The following is a 23,602-nucleotide window of genomic DNA, read 5'->3' on the forward strand; positions in this document are numbered from 1 at the left end:
CTTCTCTAATTTTTTATACTTTCATGGTGGGCTTATATCTCTTTGGAAGTCAGAGTGAGCACAGAAGTTATTTTTTACTAATAGGAATTCTGTCATATTTTCTTCTTCAATGAGGCTCTTCCATCGCTTATATTTTATCTGACTATGGTTTAATTCTCAATCTATGCATATTGGTTTTTTCCCCCTTTTAAAAAAAAGTACAGCTTAAAAATAATATGCTTCGTTGATTTGTGAACTCACAAAATCATGCAGTATTGAGGACTGGACACAGTTGTTGCAAGATTGATTGTTACTCCAAAAACCAATAACAGATAATGAGGAAGTATCACCAACTAGCTGAGCTTTCTCGATCTAAGTCTATTACTTCCCTGTTGAAAAACAATTTTCAACTCTGCCTGAGATTTAGTGTCTGCAAGTCAACTTTGAATCTTAAATAGAAGAAAGAAATCAACATCCTTCCTCTCCTGTCTTATTTTATATGATTGGAATCACATCACTCAAAGACTACTAAGTGTGAGGTTGATGAATCCAGGGCTTCAGTTAAAAAAATAAAGGACTGCCTACAGAATGAATTCAGATCAAAGAAAAATGGATAGAGTAGATATAATAAAAGTTTTTTCTTCACTCTTCCCTAATTGCAATTTGAACTAATTTTTCAAAAACAATACTGCAATATTTGGAAAAAACTGCTCAAATACCATGCCCATGAGAAGATTAGAATTTTGTTCTCTGGCTGAATTTTTCAGATACCATTTTGATATATCTTTTTAATACTGTAAAATTACATTAGAAAAAAGTTCAATGAAATAGTAGACAGTCCCTGGGAGTACAAGTTTATTGGCAAGATCAGGGCTTTCTGGTCATAGGAAGGAAGGAACCAAGGGTTAAGTGGATGTCTCTTACCACAGCATCCCTCAAGGGAAGACTTGGCCCAGATTCTCCTCCTTCAAGGTCAGGTGATTGCATAGGTCCACCCAGAGACCCAAAAGTTTAAGGTGTACATTTCTTCACGTATATGTTTGGATCCTCCTACCACCCCCATTGTGCCTTCATGAGCCACACCTGTTCTGTAGTGCCTTCCAGAAAATAAAGCTTCCTTCCTTTTCTGTACAGATGCTCCATCTCTGTTAATATATGCTACAGTCTTGGGCAATGACTTGCAGTTTCCTAAATAAGCAATGTTCTCCTTTACCCTTGGATCTTTACATAGACCTTTATATATTGTCTTTGGCAATATGGCAGACCATGCTTCTTTGGAACCACTAACCTCACGAGTACCCAAGGCCCTATTTCCCCCAGGTGACAAAAGTTTTGAGGAAACTATATTTCCCATGTAAATGATATAGAGATAGGTAGCAAAATTGAGGATAGCTACTGTGTGCTATGATAGTTTTTCCCCTAATGGGAATGATTAAAGGCTCTGAGAAGTCCTGCAGTTAAAATAGAAAAAAGAAAGCTTGTTTAACTTTGTTTAACCCAGTATGTCTCTAAATTATTAACAAAGAAACCATGTTTTGCATAAATTCAGTGTAATACACTTTCAAAAATTTTGGTTTCGAGCATGGGGACTTTCATACAAATTTGTAAGGAAAGGAAAGGGCATTTTTTCATTACTGTTTGCTACATTCTAATGTAATTGTAATGTTGTGATTGACACGATGGTTCCAGGCTGACCAAAGAACGGAACTGTCAGCTCTTTAGAGTCAAATCCTTACCTTTGGAGTTTGAAGAGCTCATCTCATCAGACCACTGCAAGTAAGCAAGCACAGAAAGTTGACTTATACTAACAGAAATCACTTGCGATGCATCTAAAATCCATAATTCCAAAGTGCTATTCTGTTGCTACATAAGATCATATGCTGAGTGATGAAGAACATGAACTCTGAGGTCAAAAAGACCCTAATTCAAATCCCAGCTTCCCAGCTGACCACTTATGTTACCTTATATGAGTATCACATAATAATACTACCTACCTCCTGAATTAATCCAACCATCTCATCCTCTGTCACTTCTCCTCTTGCCCTCAGTTTTCCCCAGCATGAGGGTCTTCTTCAGTGGGTCAGCTCTTTGCATCAGGTGGCCAAACTATTGGAGCTTCAGCTTCAGCATCAGCATCAGTCTTTCCAGTGAATATTCAGGGTTGATTTCCTTTAGGACTGACTGGTTAGATCTCCTTGTTGTCTAAGGGACTCTCAAGAGTCTTCTCCAGCACCACAATTCAAAAGCATCTATTCTTCAGTGCTCAGCCTTCCTTATGGTCCACCTCTCACACCCTTACATGACTACTGGAAAAACCATAGCTTTGACTAGACGGACCTTTGTCGGCAAAGTAATGTCTCTGATGTTTAACATGCTGTCTAGATTTGTCATAGCTTTCCTTCGGAAAAGCAAGCATCTTTTAATTTCACGGCTGCAGTCACCATCCGCAGTGATTTTGGAGACCAAGAATATAAAGTCTGTCGCTGTTTCCACTTTTTCCCCTTCTATTTGCCATGAAGTGACAGGACTGGATGCCATGATCTTCATTTTTTGAATACTGAGTTTTAAGCCAGCTTTTTCACTCTCCTCGTTCACCTTCATCAAGAGGCTCTTAGTTCCTCTTTGCTTTCTCCCTTTAGGGTCATATCATCTGGATATCTGAGATTATTGATATTCTCCTGGCAATCTTGATTCCAGCTTGTATTTTTTTTTTTCACAAGATGTACTCTGCATGTAAGTTAAATAAGCAGCTGTTTCATAAGATTAGGGCATTACTTTTATTTCCTTCACAGAATGCTATACTTTGAAATGTCTTAAACCTGGTTACTTCTGGGAAGATTTACTATATATAGCTAGTTCTACTGTACATAAATTATCAGCATCAGATACTGAAATCTGCCTCCGTCATCATTCAGGGCATATTCTGGCTCAGTCTGGGGGAAATCTGGACACTTTCTCAGCAAGTTGGAGAATGAGGTCTTGTAGGCTTGACTGAGTACCTGCCTTATTTGAATTGTTTTCAGATATGAGCTTAGAGAGAACCAGATATAATTTGGTATTCCACGTCAACACTGTCATCTAAGACAGACCTGGTTTCTGCTTTTCTGTTCCATCCACATCCTTATTGATTTATTAATTTGAGCAGAATCATACATGGCTTGATTTTTGGACCAGACGATATAGTCGCCATACTCATAGAGGAAGGAATCAGGGAAAGTAGACTACCTTTTAGAGAAGGTAGATAAGGCTAGTTGGAGTTTAAGGGAGAAGGGGTATTTTACTAGTTTGTGTTTAAGGATAAAGGTAACTAAAATCTCTCTAGGCAAAGAAGAGTCAGTGGAAAGGAAGAGATGGAAGGTGGAGATATCCACTGTGGCAAAGTGAACGTGCGCTAGGGAATAATTTTGAGTCTATGAATGAATGCCTTTGGGACTTCTATCTAATGCACTTGCTACCTTTCTTCCTGCTACCACCTTCTTATTATCAGTTGTGAAGCGGAGAATAAAATTTATTTTTATTTATTTAGATACATCTCCTTATTACCTATTTCTTCCTTACTTGTATAGGTGGTTCTGTCCCTGTAAGGAAAGTAAAGTGTTTGTTGCTCAGTTGTATCCGACTCTTTGCAACCCTATGGACTATAACCCTCCAGGCTCCTCTGTCTATGGGATTCTCCAGGCAAGAATACTAGAGTCGGTTACCCTTTCCTTCTCCAGGAAATCTTTACAACCCAGGGATCAAACCCAGGTTTCTTGCATGGCTGGAAGATTCTTTACTGTCTGAGGCATCAGGGAAGCTCTCTGTTCCTGCACACCCCCAGATAAATCTCAGTGGAACTGGCATCTTTGAGGGTGGGATATTGGCAGGGTAGACCGTGAAGTTCTGAAATCTGGTGTGCGGAGGGTCCCTAGTTCTCTGGTGTGTTCGCACACAGGGTGCACATCCCTGTATGTATAAGGCCTCCTCCCCCTACAGCCTTCTTTCCTCTTCCATTTCAGTTGCTTTGCCTGTGCCCACCCTCATTCCCTTTCAGACTGGCAGTTAGCCCTGGAGGGTGAGGAAGCAAATAGTACATTCTCCTTCACTAATACTCTGCAGAGTGTCACAGTGAACTGGTTAGGGAATGGTGTGCTAGATCACTTCTGCTTCTGAACATGGGAAACCAAAGAGTGGGAGGGGGGCAAGACAGATATCAGGAAGGTCTCCGTAACAGGAGAGATAGTATAGAACTATTCACCAAGCAGAAACTTGAGTTGATAAACCTATAAGATTTTTTAAAATTTATTTTTAATTAGAAGATAATTGCTTTACAATGCTCTGTTGATTTCTGCCATACAATGACTTGAATCAGCCATAAGTATACAAACATCCCTTCCTTCTTGAACCTCCCTCCCCACCCCCCACCCCAACCCACCCCGCTAGGTTGTCACAGAGCACTGGGTTGAGCTTCCGTGTTACATAGCAACTTCCCATTAGCTATCTGTCTTACATATGGTAATGTTTGTCTCACCCTCTCCTCACCCTCTGCCACTGTGTCCACAAGCCTGTTCTCTACATCTGTGTCTCTATTTTTGCCCTGCAAATAGATTCATCAGTACCGTTTTCCTAGATTTCATATATATGTGTTAATATACATTATTTGTTTTTCTCTATCTGATCTACTTCACTCTGTATAACAAGCTCTAGATTCATCCACCTCAGTTCAACTGACTCAAATTTGTTCCTTTGATGAGTATTATTCCTTTGTGTATATGTACCACAACTTCTTTATTCCTTCATCTGTCGATGTACATCTGGGGAGAAGGCTGTAAGATTCTGAATGGCTGCGCATGCATGCATGCCAGGTCATTTCAGTCGTGTCTGACTCTCTGCGACCCTAAGGACTGTCGCCAGCCAGGCTCCTCTGTCCATGGGATTCTCTAGGCAAGGATACTAGAGTGGGTTGCCATGCCCTCCTCCAGCGCACCTTCCCATACCAGGGATCAAACCCGAGTCTCTTACATCTCCTGGCTCTTTAGCATTCTCTAGTGCCACCTGGGAAGCCCAAATGTCTGTGGTAGGGGTTACCAATCACAGCGTAACTGTGGCTTCTGTTGCTTTATTTCAGAACGCCAACCAGGCACCTCGATGGCCAATTCCAGTGCCCTTCCTTCAAGTTCAGCTGGGATCAGCAAGGAACTGATTGATCTGAAGCCTCTCATCCAGTTCCCAGAGGAAGTCGCCAGCATCCTGATGGAGCAGGAGCAAAATATTTACCGAAGGGTCTTGCCAGTTGACTATCTTTTCTTCTTGACCCGGGGCTTGAGCACAACAGAACGCCAGAGGTCCCTGCCCTGCCTCAAAGCATCCATCTCAGCATCCATTCTTACCTCCCAGAACGGAGAGCACAACGCCCTCGAAGATCTTGTGATGAGATTTAATGAGGTAAGAAGCCACTCTCAGATGTGTTGTGACTGACTCACTAGTAAGTGATTGTTTTCATTTTTAGTTAATTTTTAATTGAAATATAATTGATTATAATGTATCAGATTTTGCTGTACAGCAAAGTGAATAAGCTATTCACATACATATGTCTTTTTAGATTCTTTTCCCTTATAGGACATTACAGAATATTAAGTAGAGTCAGTCCCCTGTGCTATGCAATAGGTCCTTATTAATTATCTATTTTATATATAGTAGTGTGTGTATGTCCATCCCAGTCACCCAGTTTGTCCCTCCCCCACTCTCCCCCTGGTAACCGTAAGTTTGTTTTCTGCAGCTGTGACTACTTCTGTTTTGTGAATAAGTTCACTTGTACCATTTTTTTATATTCCACACATAAACAATGTCATATAATAGTTGTCTTTGTCTAACTGCTAGTAAGTGACCATTAGGCACTTCTCCTTTTAGGTTTGTTTGTTACTGCTATCTCATCTACCTGTCTGTCTTGACGCTTCCATGATGACTGTTTTCTTTCCAGATAATGAGATAGACACACTGTCATCCTCCCTTTCACTCCACTCCACCCTTAAACCTAATTGATCCCATAGTGTAACCATGTTCTACAAGCTTTCACCCTTTGGACAACCAGAACCCCTCATTTTCTGTATGCCTTTTCCAAAACGTTCTTCCTGGGCTCATTTTCAAATAGTCTCCTCCTGGTGCTTGTAAGCCTAGATGTCTTAATTTGGAGTTTGATGACATGATTCCTTGCCCATGGGGTCCTTCTAGCCCACTCCATCTTCTATTGTCAGTTCTCTCCCCGCAGAAATTAAACACTAATACACCTGGGTCAGGAGAGGAGATCTGGCAGGAACATGGTCTTGAAGGACAATGAATTGTCTCATTCCTGGCCTCTGTATACCATCAATTTCTCAGACCCAGAGAGTCCCTCCAAGGCCTCCAAGGCCTTGCCAGAAGCAACCTCTAAAAAGGACAGGTGTGACCAGAGTCTGGGAACACCTAGAAGGGAGGTATTATAAGAGGTCTAGGAGCTTGCTGGGAGCAAAAGAGCCAATGGCTGGACACCCTGTGACCTTGGACCAAGGATGAAGGACAGGATAGAGAGGCAGGTCTCTATGAAGTGCTAGGGTCAGGGGATTCTGCACTCTTGGACTTAAAGAATACTTTCACTCCATAGCCTAACCCCATACCCAGAGCTTTCTGTTCTATATTTTATTTCTTTTAGACTTCATTTCCTTGTCTTGAATATTAAAACACAGAATTTCAGTCTGTGTGTTTGGTAGTTGTTGGTTGGTTGAATTCCACAAATACAGTAGTTTCCTCGTCATTTAGTAAACTACCTAAATGCTAAGAGAATATCCTAGGTCTCATGTATCTCTGATTGGCAAAGGATCAATCAACCTTTGTTACTTAAAGACTTTCCAACCATAGCAGCTCACCTTGCAGCCTCCATAGCCTGTCAATCATGACCCTGGTGATGGTTGTATCATGACAGTGAGGCCCAGTGGATGAACAGAGTGTTAGAGGCTGAGCCCAAACAGTTCTGTGTTCCAGAGATGCCCTGAGCATCATTCCTCAAAGGGAGATCCGTGATTCATAGGAATTGCTAGTAGTCACCTAGCACTGTCATGCTAATTATTTAACATGTGCCACTTACTTGTTCCTCACAACCAACCTTGGGAGACAGATTCTTGTCATTAACCCCATTTTACCAAAGGGGAAACAGACACGAGGAGATGGAATTCTTTTCAAAAGTTCACATAGGTGGTAGGTAGCAACAGCGACATTGAAACCCACAGAGTCAGGTCTCAGAGCCTGGGCTTTGAACCAAAACATGAGAAAAAAAGTCAGACAATCCCAAATTGAAGGACATTCTACTCTTTAAATGTGTCAGGGTCATGAATGGTAACTGTCAAAAACTAGAGGAGACCAGAAATTTTGTGCTCAACTATAGTTTGGGGTCCTATTACATCCTGGACTAGAAGAAGGATATTGATGGGAAACTGGTGAAATTCCAATAATGTGTGTAGTTTAATTTGTATGAATGTATCAATGTTAACTTCCTTGTTGTGATAATGGGACTATGGTTATGAAAGATGCTAACACTGGAAGAAGTTGGGTGAACTACAGGAACTCTCTGTATTTTTGTAACTTTCCTGTAAATCTAAAATTACTTCAAAATTAAAAGTTTTTTTTTTTTAAATAGTGAAGCTCAGAGAGGTTGAGTCACTTGTCCAAGGTCACACAGTGGCTGAGTGATATCAGGATCCAGATGTCTGTCTTTAAAGTATGTTTCTTTTCAACCAATTGCCTTGCTTCTCTACTTGTTGAATTACCAAGTTGAAGTTTGTAGTAAATAAGCATTTCTGACTTAGAGTTTAATTAGCCCAAGGTCTCCTTTAACTTCTTGTGTGTCTACAATTTTTCTACTTCTCCTACCATTTCTATTTTTATCCAATTTCCTGTTACCATTCATTCATTCATTCACTCACTCAAGATTTATTTATTGAGCACCTACTATCCTGTAACCTTCTCTTTTTTAAACTGGTGTGTCAAACATCTCTTTTAAATAAGAAATTAGCATCAGCGACTCAATGGACATAAATTTGAGCAAACTCCAGGAGTTAGTAAAGGACAAGGAAGCCTAGTGGGCTGCAGTCCGTGGGATCTCAGAGAGTCAGATGCAACTTAGCGACCGAACAACAATGTATGATGAAAATTTACAACATTATTATCCCATGCTTTGGTTCTTTCAGAATTGAATATACAAAATAAGTGCAATTTCCTCAATGGAAGTAAGATATATTTTTCTTGAACATGGGAGAATCTCAAAGACAAGAGAGAGAATACTCGCTTCATTGCTAGTCACTTAGGAGAAAGGCAAATGCATCTGTTCCCGCATTCAGTCTTTCAGTTGACGTGTTTTCTGCACTTCTCAGAAGCAGGAGACCATAGTGGAAAAGCACCGAGGAAAGTGAGTAACAGTCTGTGGCTGCCAGAAGCTATCAGTCTTAGACTGTAGTCAGGCAGGGGCACAAATCTATACCAAAAAAGGCAGAAATTATGTGCAGTGTGAGTGACAGAGATGGTGGGAGCTGAAGTATCCAGGTGGGCGATCAGACGCTGCTTCACGCTGGTGTTTGCGGCCAGGCCTTGAGGGGTGGTTGGGATAGAGGGGGACCATCTCAGGAAAGGGGAGGAGGCCATTCTGGGCAAGAATACAATACGACCAGTTCTTGTCATGAGCAGGAAAGCCTCATGGTCTGAGGCAGCTTGCTCCTAATTGTCAGGAGAATGTGATCATGAGCTAGAAGTTTCCCAAATCCTAACAACTCTTTACATAAGGACTTAACTGTAATGTTGGGAAAAGGGAAGACTATCCCTGATGCCTTTCAGGCAGTGTTGCATAACTAATTCTTAGGAAAATATGGTGAAACTGCAACTCCAAGTACAGTCATGAAATAACTGAAACGGGTTTGGCTTACGTTAAGGAAGGCCAGGAGATAAATCATTTAAAATCAATTTAGACTGTGGCTTGGAAGCAAAATTTCTCCCCATTTCCCCTTCTCCAGCCCGATGTCAAAACTAGTACTTGCCAGTGACTTTTCTTTATCCTTGTAAGTAAGCAGAAGCAGGCACAAGAGGCCAGCCCCCAAGCCAATGGTAGTCAAGGGGGTCCTAGTGAAAAGTAAAAAGTGTTAGTCCCTCAGTTCAGTTGAATTCAGTCGCTCAGTCGTGTCTGACTCTTTGCGACCCCATGAATCGCAGAATGCCAGGCCTCCCTGTCCATCACCAACTCCCGGAGTTCACTCAGACTCACATCCATCGAATCAGTGATGCCGTTCAGCCATCTCATCCTCTGTCGTCTCCTTCTCCTCCTGTCCCCAGCAGGAGGGGACTCCCAGCATTAAAGTCTTTTCCATTGAGTCAACTCTTCGCATGAGGTGGCCAAAGTATTGGAGTTTCAGCTTCAGCATCAGTCCTTCCAAAGAACACCCAGGACTGAACTCCTTTAGAATGGACTGGTTGGATCTCCTTGCAGTCCAAGGGACTCTCAAGAGTCTTCTCCAACAACACAGTTCAAAAGCATCAATTCTTCGGGCTTAGCTTTCTTCACAGTCCAACTCTCACATCCATACATGACCACTGGAAAAACCACAGCCTTGACTAGACAGACCTTTGTTGGCAAAGTAATGTCTCTGCTTTTCAATATGCCATCTAGGTTGGTCATAACTTTTCTTCCCAAGAATAAGTCTTTTAATTTCATGGCTGCAGTCACCATCTGCAGCGATTTTGGAGCCCCCCAAAATAAAGTCTGACACTGTTTCCACTGTTTCCCCATCTATTTCCCATGAAGTGATGGGACCAGATGCCATGATCTTCGTTTTCTGAATGTTGAGCTTTAGCCAACTTTGTCACTCTCCACTTTCACTTTTATCAAGAGGCTTTTGAGTTCCTCTTCACTTTCTGCCATAAGGGTGGTGTCATCTGCATATCTGAGTTTATTGTGATCCACACAGTCAAAGGCTTTGGCATAGTCAATAAAGCAGAAATAGATGTTTTTCTGGAACTCTCTTGCTTTTTCCATGATCCAGCGGATGTTGGCAATTTGATCTCTGGTTCCTCTGCCTTTTCTAAAACCAGCTTGAACATCTGCAAGTTCACGGTTCACATATTGCTGAAGCCTGGCTTGGAGAATTTTGAGCATTACTTTACTAGCGTGTGAGATGAGTGCAATTGTGCGGTAGTTTGAGCATTCTTTGGCATTGCCTTTCTTTGGGATTGGAATGAAAACTGACCTTTTCCAGTCCTGTGGAGTTTGCTGAGTTTTCCAAATTTGCTGGCATATTGAGTGCAACACTTTCACAGCATCATATTTTAGGATTTGAAATAGCTCAACTGGAATTCCATCACCTCCACTAACTTTGTTTGTAGTGATGCTTTCTAAGGCCCACTTGACTTCACAGTCCAGGAGGTCTGGCTCTAGGTGAGTGATCACACCATCGTGATTATCTGGGTCGTGAAGATCTTTTTTGTGCAGTTCTTCCATGTATTCTTGCCACCTGTTCTTAATATCTTCTGCTTCGGTTAGGTCCGTATCATTTCTGTCCTTTATCGAGCCCATCTTTGCATGAAATGTTCCCTTGGTATCTCTAATTTTAGTCATGTCCAACTTTTTGTGACCCCATGTACTGTAGCCCACCAGCCTCCTCCGTCCATGGGATTTTCCAGGCAAGAATACTGGAGTGGGTTGCCACTTCCTTCTCTAGAGGATCTTCTCGACCCAGGGATCAAACCCTGCATTGCAGGCCGATTCTTTATCATCTGAACCACCAGGGGGTCCTAGGGGTGGGCTCAGTCCTGCTCCCCTTGGTTTGGAAGGCAGGGCTTGCTGAACCCTTTTGACCCAGACGCCTCTCTGTAGTCATATTCTTGTTCTGAAGCTCCGAGAAGCCAGTGTTCCCTCTCCTTCATCTCAGGCTCAGCAGGCTCACTTCCTGGCCACCCTCAATGTCCCTTGCTCTGACAGTCTCAAATCATATTTTTCTTTTCTCCACTCTTTCTTCCTTTCTCCCGCCTTACTTCTAGTCCTCATTCTTTTTGATCTGACTGTTTTTAGTTTCTCTTTGAATTAACTCCAGAGCCGTTTATCTCTTCGAGAAGGAGACAGAGAGGCATTTTTTGGTAGATAATTTTCCCAAAGGGATGACATACTTTATCACGTGCCTTTAAGAAGAGATGAAAGGCAAATACAGATGGATGAGCATCCTTACTTGCTTTGAGTTCATGCCCTTTTCTTTCGAAGGGCTGTGATGGAACATGGTTTGGGGAAGCAGTATATGAGTCACTAGTTCTCAAACCTTATGTCTCCTCAGTATGGCCTGCTTTTGTCTGGTTGTCCACCCACTGATGGCCTTTGGGGTCAGAATTCATCATCCCATGCCCTAAGACAGCAGTTTTTCTTTTCAAGTAGGTCTTAGCAAGACCATCCTCAGAGCTCCTCTCTGATCCAAGGGCAGGCAGCAGGTGGCGAGCCCAAGACTGAGCTCTCAGTTAAACTGAGACCCCAGGAGGCTCAGGAGAGATTCTCCCTGGCTCTTTACTCTAGGTGACCTTCCCTCACCCTCCCATGTTTGGTCAGCCTAAGCCATCATCAACTTGCTTCTCTAGACACACAAATGTAGGCAGCCCAGAGTGACACTCAGGTGCTGCCTGTCACCCTTCCATCTAGTTTCACCAGATGTCAGTTCAACAGTGTAAAGGGCACCCCCTCTATAAAGAGTGCCAAGGTGCAGCTTAACTCGCTATGAAAGATCATAAGAATAAATAAGCCATCTGACCAGAGACTGTTTGGGCCTGAGTTCTTTCAGCCAAAATCTCCTTGCTGTTCCGTTGCTCGGTCATGTCTGACTCTTTGCAACCCCATGGACTGCAGCATGCCATGCTTCCCTGTCATTCACCACCTCCTGGAGTTTGCTCAAACTCATGTCCAGTGAGTCAGTAATGCCATACACCCATCTTGTCCTCTGTCATCTCCTTCACCTCCTGCCTTCAATCTCTCCCAGCATCAGGATCTTTTCCAATGACTTGGCTTTTTCCATCATGTGGCCAAAAGATTGGAGTTTCAGCTTTAGCATCAAACCTTCCAATGAATAGTCAGGGTTGGTTTCCTTTAGAATTGACTGGTTTGATCTCCTTGTAGTTCAAGGGACTCTCAAGAGTCTTTTCCAACACTACAGTTTAAAGGCATTAATTTTTCAATGTTCATCCTTCTTTGTGGTCCAACTCTCATATCCATACATGACTACAAGAAAAACTGTAGCTTTGACTATATGGACTTTTGTCAGGAAAGTAATGAGTCTGCTTTTTAATATGTTCTCTGTGTCGGTCATAGCTTTTCTTCCAAGGAACAAGTGTCTTTTAATTTCATGGCTGCAGTCACCATCTGCAGTGGTTTTGGAGCCCAAGAAAATAAAGTCTGTCACTGTTTCCACTGTTCCCCCATCTATTTGCCATGAACTGATGGGGCCAGATGCCATAATCTTCGTTTTCTGAATGTTGAGTTTTAAGCCAGCTTTTACACTCTCCTCTTTCACCTTCAAGAGGCTCTTTAGTTCCTCTTTCCTTTCTGCCATAAGGGTTGCATTATTTGCATATCTGAGGTTATTGAAATTTCTCCCAGCAATCTTGCTTCCAGCTTGTGCTTCATCCAGCCCAGCATTTCATATGATGTACTCTGCATAGAAGTTAAATAAGCAGGGTGACAATATTCAGCCTTGATGTACTCCTTTCCCAATTTTGAACCAGTCTGTTGTTCCATGTCTGGTTCTAATTGTTGCTTCTTGACCTGCATACAGGTTTCTCAGGAGGCAGGTAAGGTGGTCTGTTATTCCTGTCTCTAAGAACTTTCTACAGTTTGTTGTGATTCACACAGTCAAAGGATTTAGTGTAGCCAATGAAGTAGAAGTAGATGTTTTTCTGAAATTCTCTTGCTTTTTCAATGATCCAACAGATGTTGGCATTTAATCCAGCTTGAACATCTGGAATTCTTGCTTCATATACTGTTGGAGCCTCATTTGGAGTATTTTGAGCATTACTTTGCTAGTATGTGAGATGAGTGCAGTTGTGCGGTAGTTTGAATATTCTTTGGCATTGCCTTTCTTTGGGACTGGAAAGAAAACTGACTCTTCCAGTTCTGCGACCACTGCTGAGTTTGCCAAATTAGTTGGCGTATTGAGTGCAGCACTTTCACAGCATCATCTTTAAGGATTTAAAATAGCTCAGCTGGAATTCCATTACCTCCACTTGCTTTGTTTGTAGTGATGCTTCCTAAGGCCCACTTGACTTTGCACTCCAGGAGGTCTGGCTCTAGGTGAGTGATCACACCATTGTGGTTATCTGGGTCATGAAGATCTTTTTTGTATAGTTCTTCTATGTATTCTTGCCACCTCTTCTCAATATCTTGTGCTTCTGTTAGGTCCATACCATTTCTGTCCTTTATTGAGCCCATTTTTGCATGAAATATTCCCTTGGTATCTAATTTTCTTAAAGGGATCTCTAGTCTTTCCCATTCCATTGTTTTCCTCTATTTCTTTGCATTGATCACTGAGGAAGCCTTTCTTATCTCTCCTTGCTATCCTTTGGAACTCTGCATTCAAATGGGTATATGCCGGGGTCCAGCCCTGGTGGATCCAGGGAATTTGAAGCGGGGACGGCGTTGGTGAGGGAAAAAACTTATTTATTTATTAATATAAGATTAGATTAGGAAGAAATAGTGTAGTAGGAAAATTAAGTGGAGAAAAGAGGCTGAATAACTTGGTTTATGTGGAAAGCCAATAAAGTTCCAGACAAGGAGCCTGCACCATCTACGTTAGGCCACTGGCGTCCGTTTGAATATCAGAGAGTGCCCCGCCTTGGGCTCTCTCTCTTACGGATCTTAGAAGTCGGGACAAGTAAGTAGACATGGTGAGCCTCCATGCCCCAGATGGGAATTCAGCCAGAAATTAGAGTAAAGAGAAGACACAGGGGAAACCAGTCCTTCCAATGACTGGCCCGGCCTCTATTGTCTAGAAAGGCCTTTTATACCTTTTTGATTGTACATAGAGATCAATGGGTAATACAAAATTATGCAGCATTAGCAGCCCAGGCTCTTATCAAAACCAGGCTCTTCTCTCTGCATACCTAGTTGTATACACAAGTCTTAGGTGATTTACATCATCTTCCGTCCAAAAGGGCCAATTAACATTTTACAGCCTTTTTTTTGATAAGGGTTTGTCAACTAGAAGACTTATATGTGTTGTTCTTCTCAAAGTCTGGTGCCACTCTCAGAAAGCACTAAATAAAGTTACATTCTTACATTGCAAAGATACAGCAATTTATAACAAGTAAAAGGAGTACAGTGATTTATAACAAAAGAAAAGTAATTAACTCAAAAGTCTAGTGTTGCTAACATCAAAACTACTATATATCTTCTTCCATATCCCATTTCCATTGATTAACATCCTCCCAGGTGCCTAAAAGATAAAGAATATGGAGGCCTGGCAGCAATCATTGAGTCAATAGTGAAAACCCATCACCAATTTGATTTTTAGCTCTTTAGAAAAGGCTCTGTATCTTTAAGATGCTTTAAGCTTTGTGCCTCTCGAGGTTGGGGGGCTGCAAGCAATTCACAAGCTGTAAGAGGTCCGGGGGAACCTGTTAGGCAAGCTAGAGAGTTATCAGAGGGGGTTTAACTGAAACATCCCTTTCAAATGCAGAAGACTAAAGCCCTGAGTTGACTTTTTCCAGAGTGTGTCAGAAGAGTGGAAAAGCAGAGTACAAAGGCTGGCAGATTTTTGGTTTTGGGGGTACATGCTCAGTAAATACCAGGGGGACACCCTGAGATCTAACTCGCCTTGCGCATCAGATCTCTGCCACATGACCTTGTCACAGGTGGGATTCCTCACGCTGGCTCGAGGCAGGTATAGCTTTCCTTTCATCCTTTGTCTTTCATTTCTCCCCATTTCTCAGCTATTTGTAAGGCCTCCTCAGACAACCATTTTGCCTTTTTGCATTTTTTTTCTTGGGGATGGTTTTGATCACCCCATCTTGTATAATGTTAGGAACGTCCATCCATAGTTCTTCAGGAACTCTGTCTACCAGATCTAATCCCTTGAATCTATTTGTCACTTCTACTGTATAATTGTAAGGGATTTGATTTAGGTCGTACCTGAATGGCCTAGTGGTTTTCCCTACTTTCTTGAATTTAAGTCTGAGTTTGACAATAAGGAGTTTATGATCTGAGCCACAGTCAGCTCCTGGTCTTGTTTTTGCTGACTGTATAGAGCTTTTCCATCTTCAGCTGCAAAGAATATAATCTTTAAGAGATCATGATCACTTTGACAAATTCCAACATCCCAGTCTCTCTGTTCATAGCCCAGGAAAGACCATTTTAGCATAGTAAGAAAAAAGCATAACATATCATCATGACCAACGGAAACTTCCCTGTGGTTCAGCTGGTAAAGAATTTGCCTGCAATGCACGAGACCACCTGCAATGCATGAGACCAGGACTCGATCCCTGGCTCGGGTCAGGAAGGTCCACTGGAGGAGGAAATGGCAACAACTCCCGTATTCTTGCTTGAATAATTCCATGGACAGAGGGTCTGGAGAGGTACAGTCCATGGGGTTGCAAAGAGTTGAACATGTCTTAGTGACTAAACCGAAAACAATGACCAAATTGTTCCTTCACTTGAATTATTTTAGAAAAAAAATATTTGTTTTGAATTTGTACATTCAGCCTTGTTAGGAAAGTTTCCTATCAAAGCTTCCTGTCCCCCACAACTCATACTCTTTCATTCAGAAAGCCAAACAAATCCTCTGCTCAGGACTGCTGTACAAACTATTTTCCCTCATATTGGAAAACTCATGAGGTAAGTAATAAAGCTCTCTCAGGGTAACGGAAATTTCAGCTCTCTTTGGAAAACTAGAGTTTTCCTTGGGAAAGCACTTCTCCCTAGAGGCATACCTCTGAGAGCAGAAATGGTATTCATTTCCCTGGAAATTTCATGCCACATTCCCCAGGGAACAGAAATTTTATTTCAGAAGTTTCTGGACTAAAGAAATATGTGCATGTTAAGTTGCTTCGATCATGTCCAACTGATTTATGAGTATAGGACACTTGTGAGAGATGCAAGCAGGAAGGCATGGGGGCTCTACCCCAAGGATTAAATAGGCTGCCATTTTATAACCAAAGGAAAGTCAGGGAGGGGGGAAAGACACCTTCGTTAAGTAGATATCAGGCTTAGATTTCTGGCTCCTCCCTATATCAGGCAGGAGAGAGTCTGACCCTATGAGGTCAAACTAGGATTATCATAGCACTTACTCAAACCAGTAGACACGGGTGGTAACATTTTACTTTCACCTAATGGCCTGGAGTATATCTCGTGCATTTATTTATGCCTTTATAGAAGCAAGCCTGCTTTGGGGAGTTTTGATAGCTTTCTTGAGGAATCATTGGCTTATGGTGGTCTTCCAAAGTATCCTAGGTTTCCCTATCTACAGTGCCTGGGTTCTAATCCATCGTTTCCCACTGTGGAACCTCAAGCCAAGTACCTAATCCCTCATCTTTCGATGGGGATATTAATAGTACCTACTTGACATGGTTGATATAAGTCAGAGAGATGATGTGGGTAAAGCACTTAGTGCGGACCCAAGACGCAGTCCTGGGTTCAATGTCAGTTACAAACAAAACTAAAATAGCTGTATTTTCACAATAACTAACGATAATAGATCCCACTTATTATTATTATCCCCTCATGTAACAGGTGATAAAATGGAAGCACAGAGAGGCTAAGTAAATGACCCATGGTCAGAGTTAGTGTTTAAACTCAGGTGGTCTGACTTCTGAAGCCAATATTCTTGATTCATTAACCTGGTGCCATTGAATCAGAAGCCATAAGAGCCCTTTTTCCTCACCTTGCTCTTTTATTCTGAATTAAACCATTTGCTTCGCCAACAGTATTCAAATATTCTTTATTATTTCAACATGTGTAATACTGTTGACCTCCTTGTTGGCTCCATGATATTGAAAATGTGGCATCTCCTTTGAACTGGCAGACTGTGGAGCTGGAAATGGGTAGGACAGTGGTATCGCAAAATGTCTGAGAACACTGTCCTAGAAGAGTAATAGAATAAACTGTCATTTCCCAGTACCAGGCAGAAATGGGATTTAAGGTCTTTGGCTTTTAAAGTTTCCTTTTTGGCTTTGAAATCTCCTTAGGTACTGGGTACTTGAGAATGTAGGCTGCCAAAAAGAGAATAAAATGAAAATTTTGCTTTAGGGGCTTGCCTCATCCAGTGGTTAAGATTCCAGGCTCCCAATGCAGGGGGTGCGGGTTTGATTCCACATGCTGCGCGGTGCAGCCAAAAAAAAATTTTTTTTTCCCTTTGTTTCTTTATCCTCCTTCCTTGACCACACCATACCTGCAAATCTTTTTCCTCCTCTTTTTCTGTATTTCAATTTTGCATGAAACTTATACTCCCAACAGGGATGGCTTTTGAAATTCAAAATCTTTGGTTGCGCCTGTACTGCTTGAAAGGCTGGGAGTACAGTTATTTTGTGGATTTTTGGGGGGTGAGGGGGCTGTTCTCTAGTTGTGCTCTGATTTGGGGTAGCAGGAGAAGGCTTTGGAGAGGACCTGCTCAGGATCTTGTGAATCAGCCCCTCCACGCCTGAGTTCATGCTTTAAACATCAAACATGATTTCCTTTAACAGTGGCTTTTGCTGATCAGCAGAATGAAAGCAATGGACATCTGAATATTTTTTAAATACACACATGACTGGAGCTAGTCCACAGGAGATTCTGGCTGTATGAATCCATGGTGGGCCCGGGGATCTGTAGTTTTAAAAAGCTCCACTATATATTACTGATGCCACCAATGGTTGAGAATCACAACTCTAGACCTTCAGGAGCACAGGTTTTTCAAAGAGAAGAATAAAGCTGTATCCCAAAACAGATAGGGGGGAAATGATTCCGGTCTTTGGAGATAGTGTAATAGTTGAAAATTGCCTAAATAGATAAATGAACAATAAATATTAAGGGTGATGGCTTGCTTGTTTGCCTATTTGCTCTTTCCTTCTTTCTTTCTGTATTTTTTTTAATTGTTTGGTCCTGGAGGACTTGGTTTTGAAATCTTCAATATTCAAACTATTTTATTACTATGACAGGATATTTTTATTCTCATTTACCCTGCTTAAGGCTCACATCATGCCTTTAGTATTTAGCCATTCTAGAAAGAGAACTGCCAAAGCCATAGATTCATTGGAGGCCTGTTTTATTCTGTTGAAAGTAAGCATCAAGTTACTACTTCAGTCCCTGGACTGGTAAAAACAAGAATGCGTCCAGTGGAAATTAGCAAACAGACAAATATGATTTTGGCATACATGAGACGTATTTATTTTTAACTGGAAACAGTTAACATGGCTCAGAGAAACACTCCAGCAGCTTCTCAAGACCCCGTATTCTTTGCCATCAGGCGTGTCACTGAATGACACTGAGCACTGTGGGAAAGAGACTGGGATTTTGAGTCTCTCTCCAGGACTGCCTTAACTGACCCTGTTAGGATGTTTAATTCAACTCTCTGAAAAACCACTCTCTCTTTACTGCACATGTAGGAGCCAAGGCGGAAAATTTATGCTTTGCCAGGAATCTACATTCGCCAAAGAGATTTAAACATTCATAAATCCAGTTGCCTTCTTGATGCCCCGCCTTGGCTTTTATCATTCAACAAATTTTTAGCAAGGTACATCTTATATTCTAGGCACTGTTTTGTGTGCTGAGGATATAGCCAAGAACCAAGACAGAGCCCCGCCATGCACAGAGCTTACATTCTAATGTCCAAAAGGCATCTCAAATATGACCAAAATAGAATGACTGCCTTCTCTCTACCCTCTTCACATACCACATAGTATTTTCCCCATTTATCTCCTTCCTCTCATTTCAGCAGCTACCTGGGTGCTCAATCTAACAAGCTAGGAGTCACTCTTGATTTACTCTCTCTACCCAGACTGCCAACATCCAAACCATCAGCAAGTCACATTTGCTCTACTTACAAATACACCTGGAATTGGACCATTCCTTAGCATTTCCCCTAGGAGCTTCCCTGGTGGCTCAAATAGTCAAGAATCTTCCTGCAGTGTGGGAGACGTGGGTTCGATCCCTTGGTTGGGAAGATCACCTGGAAAAGGGAATGGCTACCCACGCCAATATTCTTATCTGGAGAGTCCATGGACAGATGAGGCTGGTGGGTCACAGTCCACGGAGTCACAAAAAGTTGGACACAACTGAGCGACTAACACTTTCCCTCTTCACTTTAGCATCCCCCTGCCACCACCTTGGAGCCAGTCACCATTGAACTCACCTCCAGTACTACTCTGACGCTTGCACAACCTATAATCCTTTTCACCACCCAGTGGCCAGCGTGATCTTTTATAAAATGCATTAGATCACTGCTGTTGTTTAATTGCTAAGTCATGTCCAAATCTTTGCAGCTTCATGGACTATAGCCCACCAGGCTCCTCTGTCCATGGGATTTCCTGGGCAAGAATGCTGGAGTGGGTTGCTATTTCCTTCTTCAGGGGATCTTCCCGACCCAGTGATTGAAACTGTCTCTCCTGCATTGCAGGCAGATTCTTTACTATTGAGCCACTTCCTAAAAATTCCACTAGGTCTTCCCTTTGCATTTGGAATGAAATCCAAAATGGCAAGACCCTGCATGATTTTGCCCCGTCAGCTTCTCCAGCCATCTTTGTACCTGGCTCTGTTCCAACCACACTGGACTTCATTCTGTTCCTGAAGACACTGAACTTGTTTTTCCCACGCAGGCTTTGTACTTGTTATTCCCTCTGCTGAAGACTGTCTCCCCCACTGCTGGTGTCTGCTTTTTCTTGATCATGTCTCAGTTCGAAAGTCAGGGAAGCCATTGACTTGTTTACTTTTTCGTCAGAAACCTGCTTATCCTGTTCATTGCTCTAGGTCTGGTTCTTGGCCAAGTGCCATTTCAGTTCAGTTCAATTCAGTTGCTCAGTCCTGTCCCACTCTTTGCGACCCCGTGTCCATCACCAACTCCCAGAGCCTACTCAAACTCATGTCCATCACGTCAGTGATGCCATCCAACCATCTCATCCTCTATTGTCCCCTTCTCCTCCTACCTTCCATCTTTCCCAGCATCAGGGTCTTTTCCAATGAGTCAGTTCTTTGCATCAGGTGGCCAAAATTTTGGAGTTTTAGCTTCAGCATCAGTCCTTCCAATGAATATTCAGGACTGATTTCGTTTAGAATGGACTGGTTGCATCTCCTTGCAGTTCAAGGGACTCTCAAGAATCTTCCCTAACACCACAGCTCAAAAGCATCAATTCTTCGGAGCTCAACTTTCTTTATAGTCCAACTCTCACATCCACACATGACTACCAGAAAAACCATAGCTTTGACTATACAGACCTTTGTTGGTAAAGTAATGTGTCTGCTTTTTAATATGCTGTCTAGTCGGACACAATTGAGTGACTTCACTTTCACTTTTCATTTTCATGCATTGGAGAAGGAAATGGCAACCCACTCCGGTGTTCTTGCCTGGAGAATCCCAGGGATGGGGGAGCCTGGTGGGGTGCAATCTATGGGGTCACACAGAGTTGGACATGACTGAAGTGACTTAGCAGCAGCAGAAGCAGGTTGATCATAGCTTTTCTTCCAAGGAAAGGAGCAAGCGTCTTAATTTCATAGCTGCAGTCACCATCTGCAGTGATTTTGGAGCCCCCGAAAATGGAGTCTGTCACTGTTTCCATTGTTTCCATCTATTTGCCATGAAGTGATAGGACCAGATGCCATGATCTTAGTTTTCTGAATGTTGAGTTTAAGTACTAGATGCTTAATAAATATTTAATAAATCAGTTCAGTTTAGTCGCTCAGTCATGTCTGACTCTTTGCGACCCCATGGGCTGTAGCACACCAGGCTTCTCTGTCCATCACCAACTCCCAGAGCTTGCTCAAGCTCATGTCCATTGAGTTGGTGATGCCATCCAACCATCTCATCCTCTGTTGTCCCCTTCTCCTCCCGCCTTCAATCTTTCCCAGCATCAGGGTCTTTTCCAGTGAGTCAGTTCTTTGCATCAGGTGGCCAAAGTACTGGAGTTTCAGCTTCAGCATCAGTCTTTCCAATGAATATTCAGGACTGATTTCCTTTAGGATTGACTGGTTGGATCTCCTTGCAGTCCAAGGGAGTCTCAGGAGTTTTCTCCAACACCACAGTTCAAAAGCATCAATTCTTCTGTGCTCAGCTTTCTTTATAGCTTTCATGTATAGTTAATAAATGAATAATGCTAATTGGTATTAGCACTTGTTTCTTGACATAGATGTTGTTGGACATAATAAGCAAGACATGTCCCTTTGTTCAAGGAATTTACAGTCAAGTTCTAGACACATAAGATATGACATAGTAAGTAAATACACATATTTAGGAAAAGGCAGTGCAAACCATCACCTGTCACAGGAGAGAGTGGTTGGAGAGGTGCCATAGATAGTGGAAAGAGTATGATTCTGTTTCAAAGTCTGGTTTTGAGTCCAGGTTCTGCCCTTACTCACTGTGGGACTCTAGACAAGTAAGTGATCACATTACTTGATAATCAGCTTCATATTTCCCACCTGTGAAATGGGTTAATTTTATCAAATTCACATGATTATTGGGACATTTAAGCAAGCTAATATGCATAAGATCTCCCAGTACGGGATAGGTACTCAATAAATAGTAACTAGGGGGATTCCTGCCATGTGAGAGACACAGGACTATGAGAGTGGAAGAGAGTGACAGGCACATCTCTCTCGAGCATGGCCAAGGGCTTCAGAGCCTCAGAGGTTGGGGAGGCTTTTACCAGAAACAAGTATAAAATTTATCACTGATAAAGTTTCAGAGATTATGGTATGTTCTCCTATCTCCACCAACTGTAGGACTCTCTCCCTTGCATAGTCTTACCCAGCTTTTGCTAAAAACTTTCAAAGACAGAGTTCATTCCATTTTAATGAACCTGTTATGCTGATGGAACTCAATTTGTTTTAAAACTTTTCCTTAAACTGAAATCTGCATCCTCATAAATTCTACCTGTTCTTCCCAGGGGGCTAATAGAAATTCCCTTCCTTTGGTTTGGTTCTCTCGAGATTGGGCATTCCTCACACTGCCCAAACTTGTATTATTTTTCAACATCCCTCTGAAGAGATGAGGCTCCCTAATCTGTTTTGAATAGTGAGACTCTTCTTTCTTGCAGCTGGGTCATTCTCCTGCTCTTTACTTTTTCCATCTAATTATTAGCCCACTGATGATCAGCTAAAACCCCTAGACTTGTAGCATACAAAGAGACCATGCTCAAATTTTCTCTGCGCATAGGTTGTTTTGTTCGTTGTTTCCTTTTTTGAAAATATTTATTTATTTAGCTGTGCTGGGTCTTAGCTGTAGCATGTGGGGTCTGGCTTGCAGGATCTAGGTCCATGACCAGGCCCCCTGGATTGGGAGCATGGAGTCTTAGCCATGGGATCTCCAGGAAGTCCCTGTTTGTTGTTTTCTTATGTGGAGGTAGTATTTGATATTTAAATCTACTAAGTGTTCTCTTTTGGGTTATTAAAACCTGTCAAAATTTTTTTGAATATTAAGTTATATATTAGCTATGATATATATATATTTTCTATATTCAGGCTTGATACACATGTCTCGTGTTTTTAAATGCAAATTGTTGGTAAACATGTCAAACCAAATAAGAATCAATAGGAAGCCTTTTGGCACATCATTAGACTACTCATCAGGTTGCCTTAAACCACATATCCCCTCTTTATGTGGTGTTCTTAAGCTAGATGTAAATTTCCATAATGCAGTCATCTGACAGATGTTCCTCATTTTGTCTCTGGGTGTAGCTTGAGATACTCTGTGAAATGATTTCTTAAAACCAGTAAACATGCTTGATATGCAAGTCAAATTATCCTCTAAAAAGGAAAGAAAAAATTTGGTTAGTTTGACAAATAGCTGTTGGAGGATATCTAATTGTTATTCCATTTATTTAAATAATGATGATTACAGAGAAATTAATAATGTAACCACTGTTAATTCTGTGCCTTGCACTGGGCACCACGCCAAACACTTTACATACCTAATCACTTTTAGTTCACACAACTCTGAAAGATGGGAATCGCTGCTTTCTATTGCAAATAAGAAAACTGAGATTCAGAAAGGCTACATAATTTTTCCAGTATCACACAGCTAGAAAGTGACTAAACTAAGATGAAATTCAGGCTTTCATGACCCCAGAGCCCAAACTCTTTGTTTATTGCTAGACATGTAGCGCTATGCATCTAATTACACAATAAATACTTGCCCCAGGAAATACCATGAATAAAGATATGAGGGCAGGGCTTCCCTGGTGGCTCAGTGGTAAAGAATCTGCCTGCCAGTGCAGGAGACACAGGTTCAGTCCCCGGTCTGGGAAGACCCCACATGCTACAGAGCAGCTAAGCCCACATACTGCAACTATTGAGCCTGTGCCCTGGAGTCTGGGAGCTACAACTGCTGAGCCCATGTGCTGCAGCTGCTGAGCTCGTGTGCCGCAACAACGGAGCTGCCACAGTTACTAAGCTGGCACACCCTAGAGCCTGTGCTCCCCAACA

At 42.0% G+C, this 23,602-nt stretch overlaps 1 protein-coding gene across 3 annotated transcripts in view; it reads left to right on the plus strand.

Moving 5' to 3' along the window:
• PLCE1 (phospholipase C epsilon 1) overlaps positions 1–23,602 on the plus strand; it is a 369,052-nt gene that overhangs the window by 200,782 nt on the left and 144,668 nt on the right. For all 3 annotated transcript variants that reach the window (XM_069568060.1, XM_069568061.1, XM_069568062.1), the window contains one exon: positions 5,087–5,403. In XM_069568060.1, the coding sequence (XP_069424161.1) occupies positions 5,087–5,403 (317 nt within the window). The remainder of the gene's footprint in view (positions 1–5,086; positions 5,404–23,602) is intronic.

This window comes from Ovis canadensis, chromosome 22, assembly GCF_042477335.2.
Source record: "Ovis canadensis isolate MfBH-ARS-UI-01 breed Bighorn chromosome 22, ARS-UI_OviCan_v2, whole genome shotgun sequence".
Lineage (NCBI taxonomy): Eukaryota > Metazoa > Chordata > Mammalia > Artiodactyla > Bovidae > Ovis > Ovis canadensis.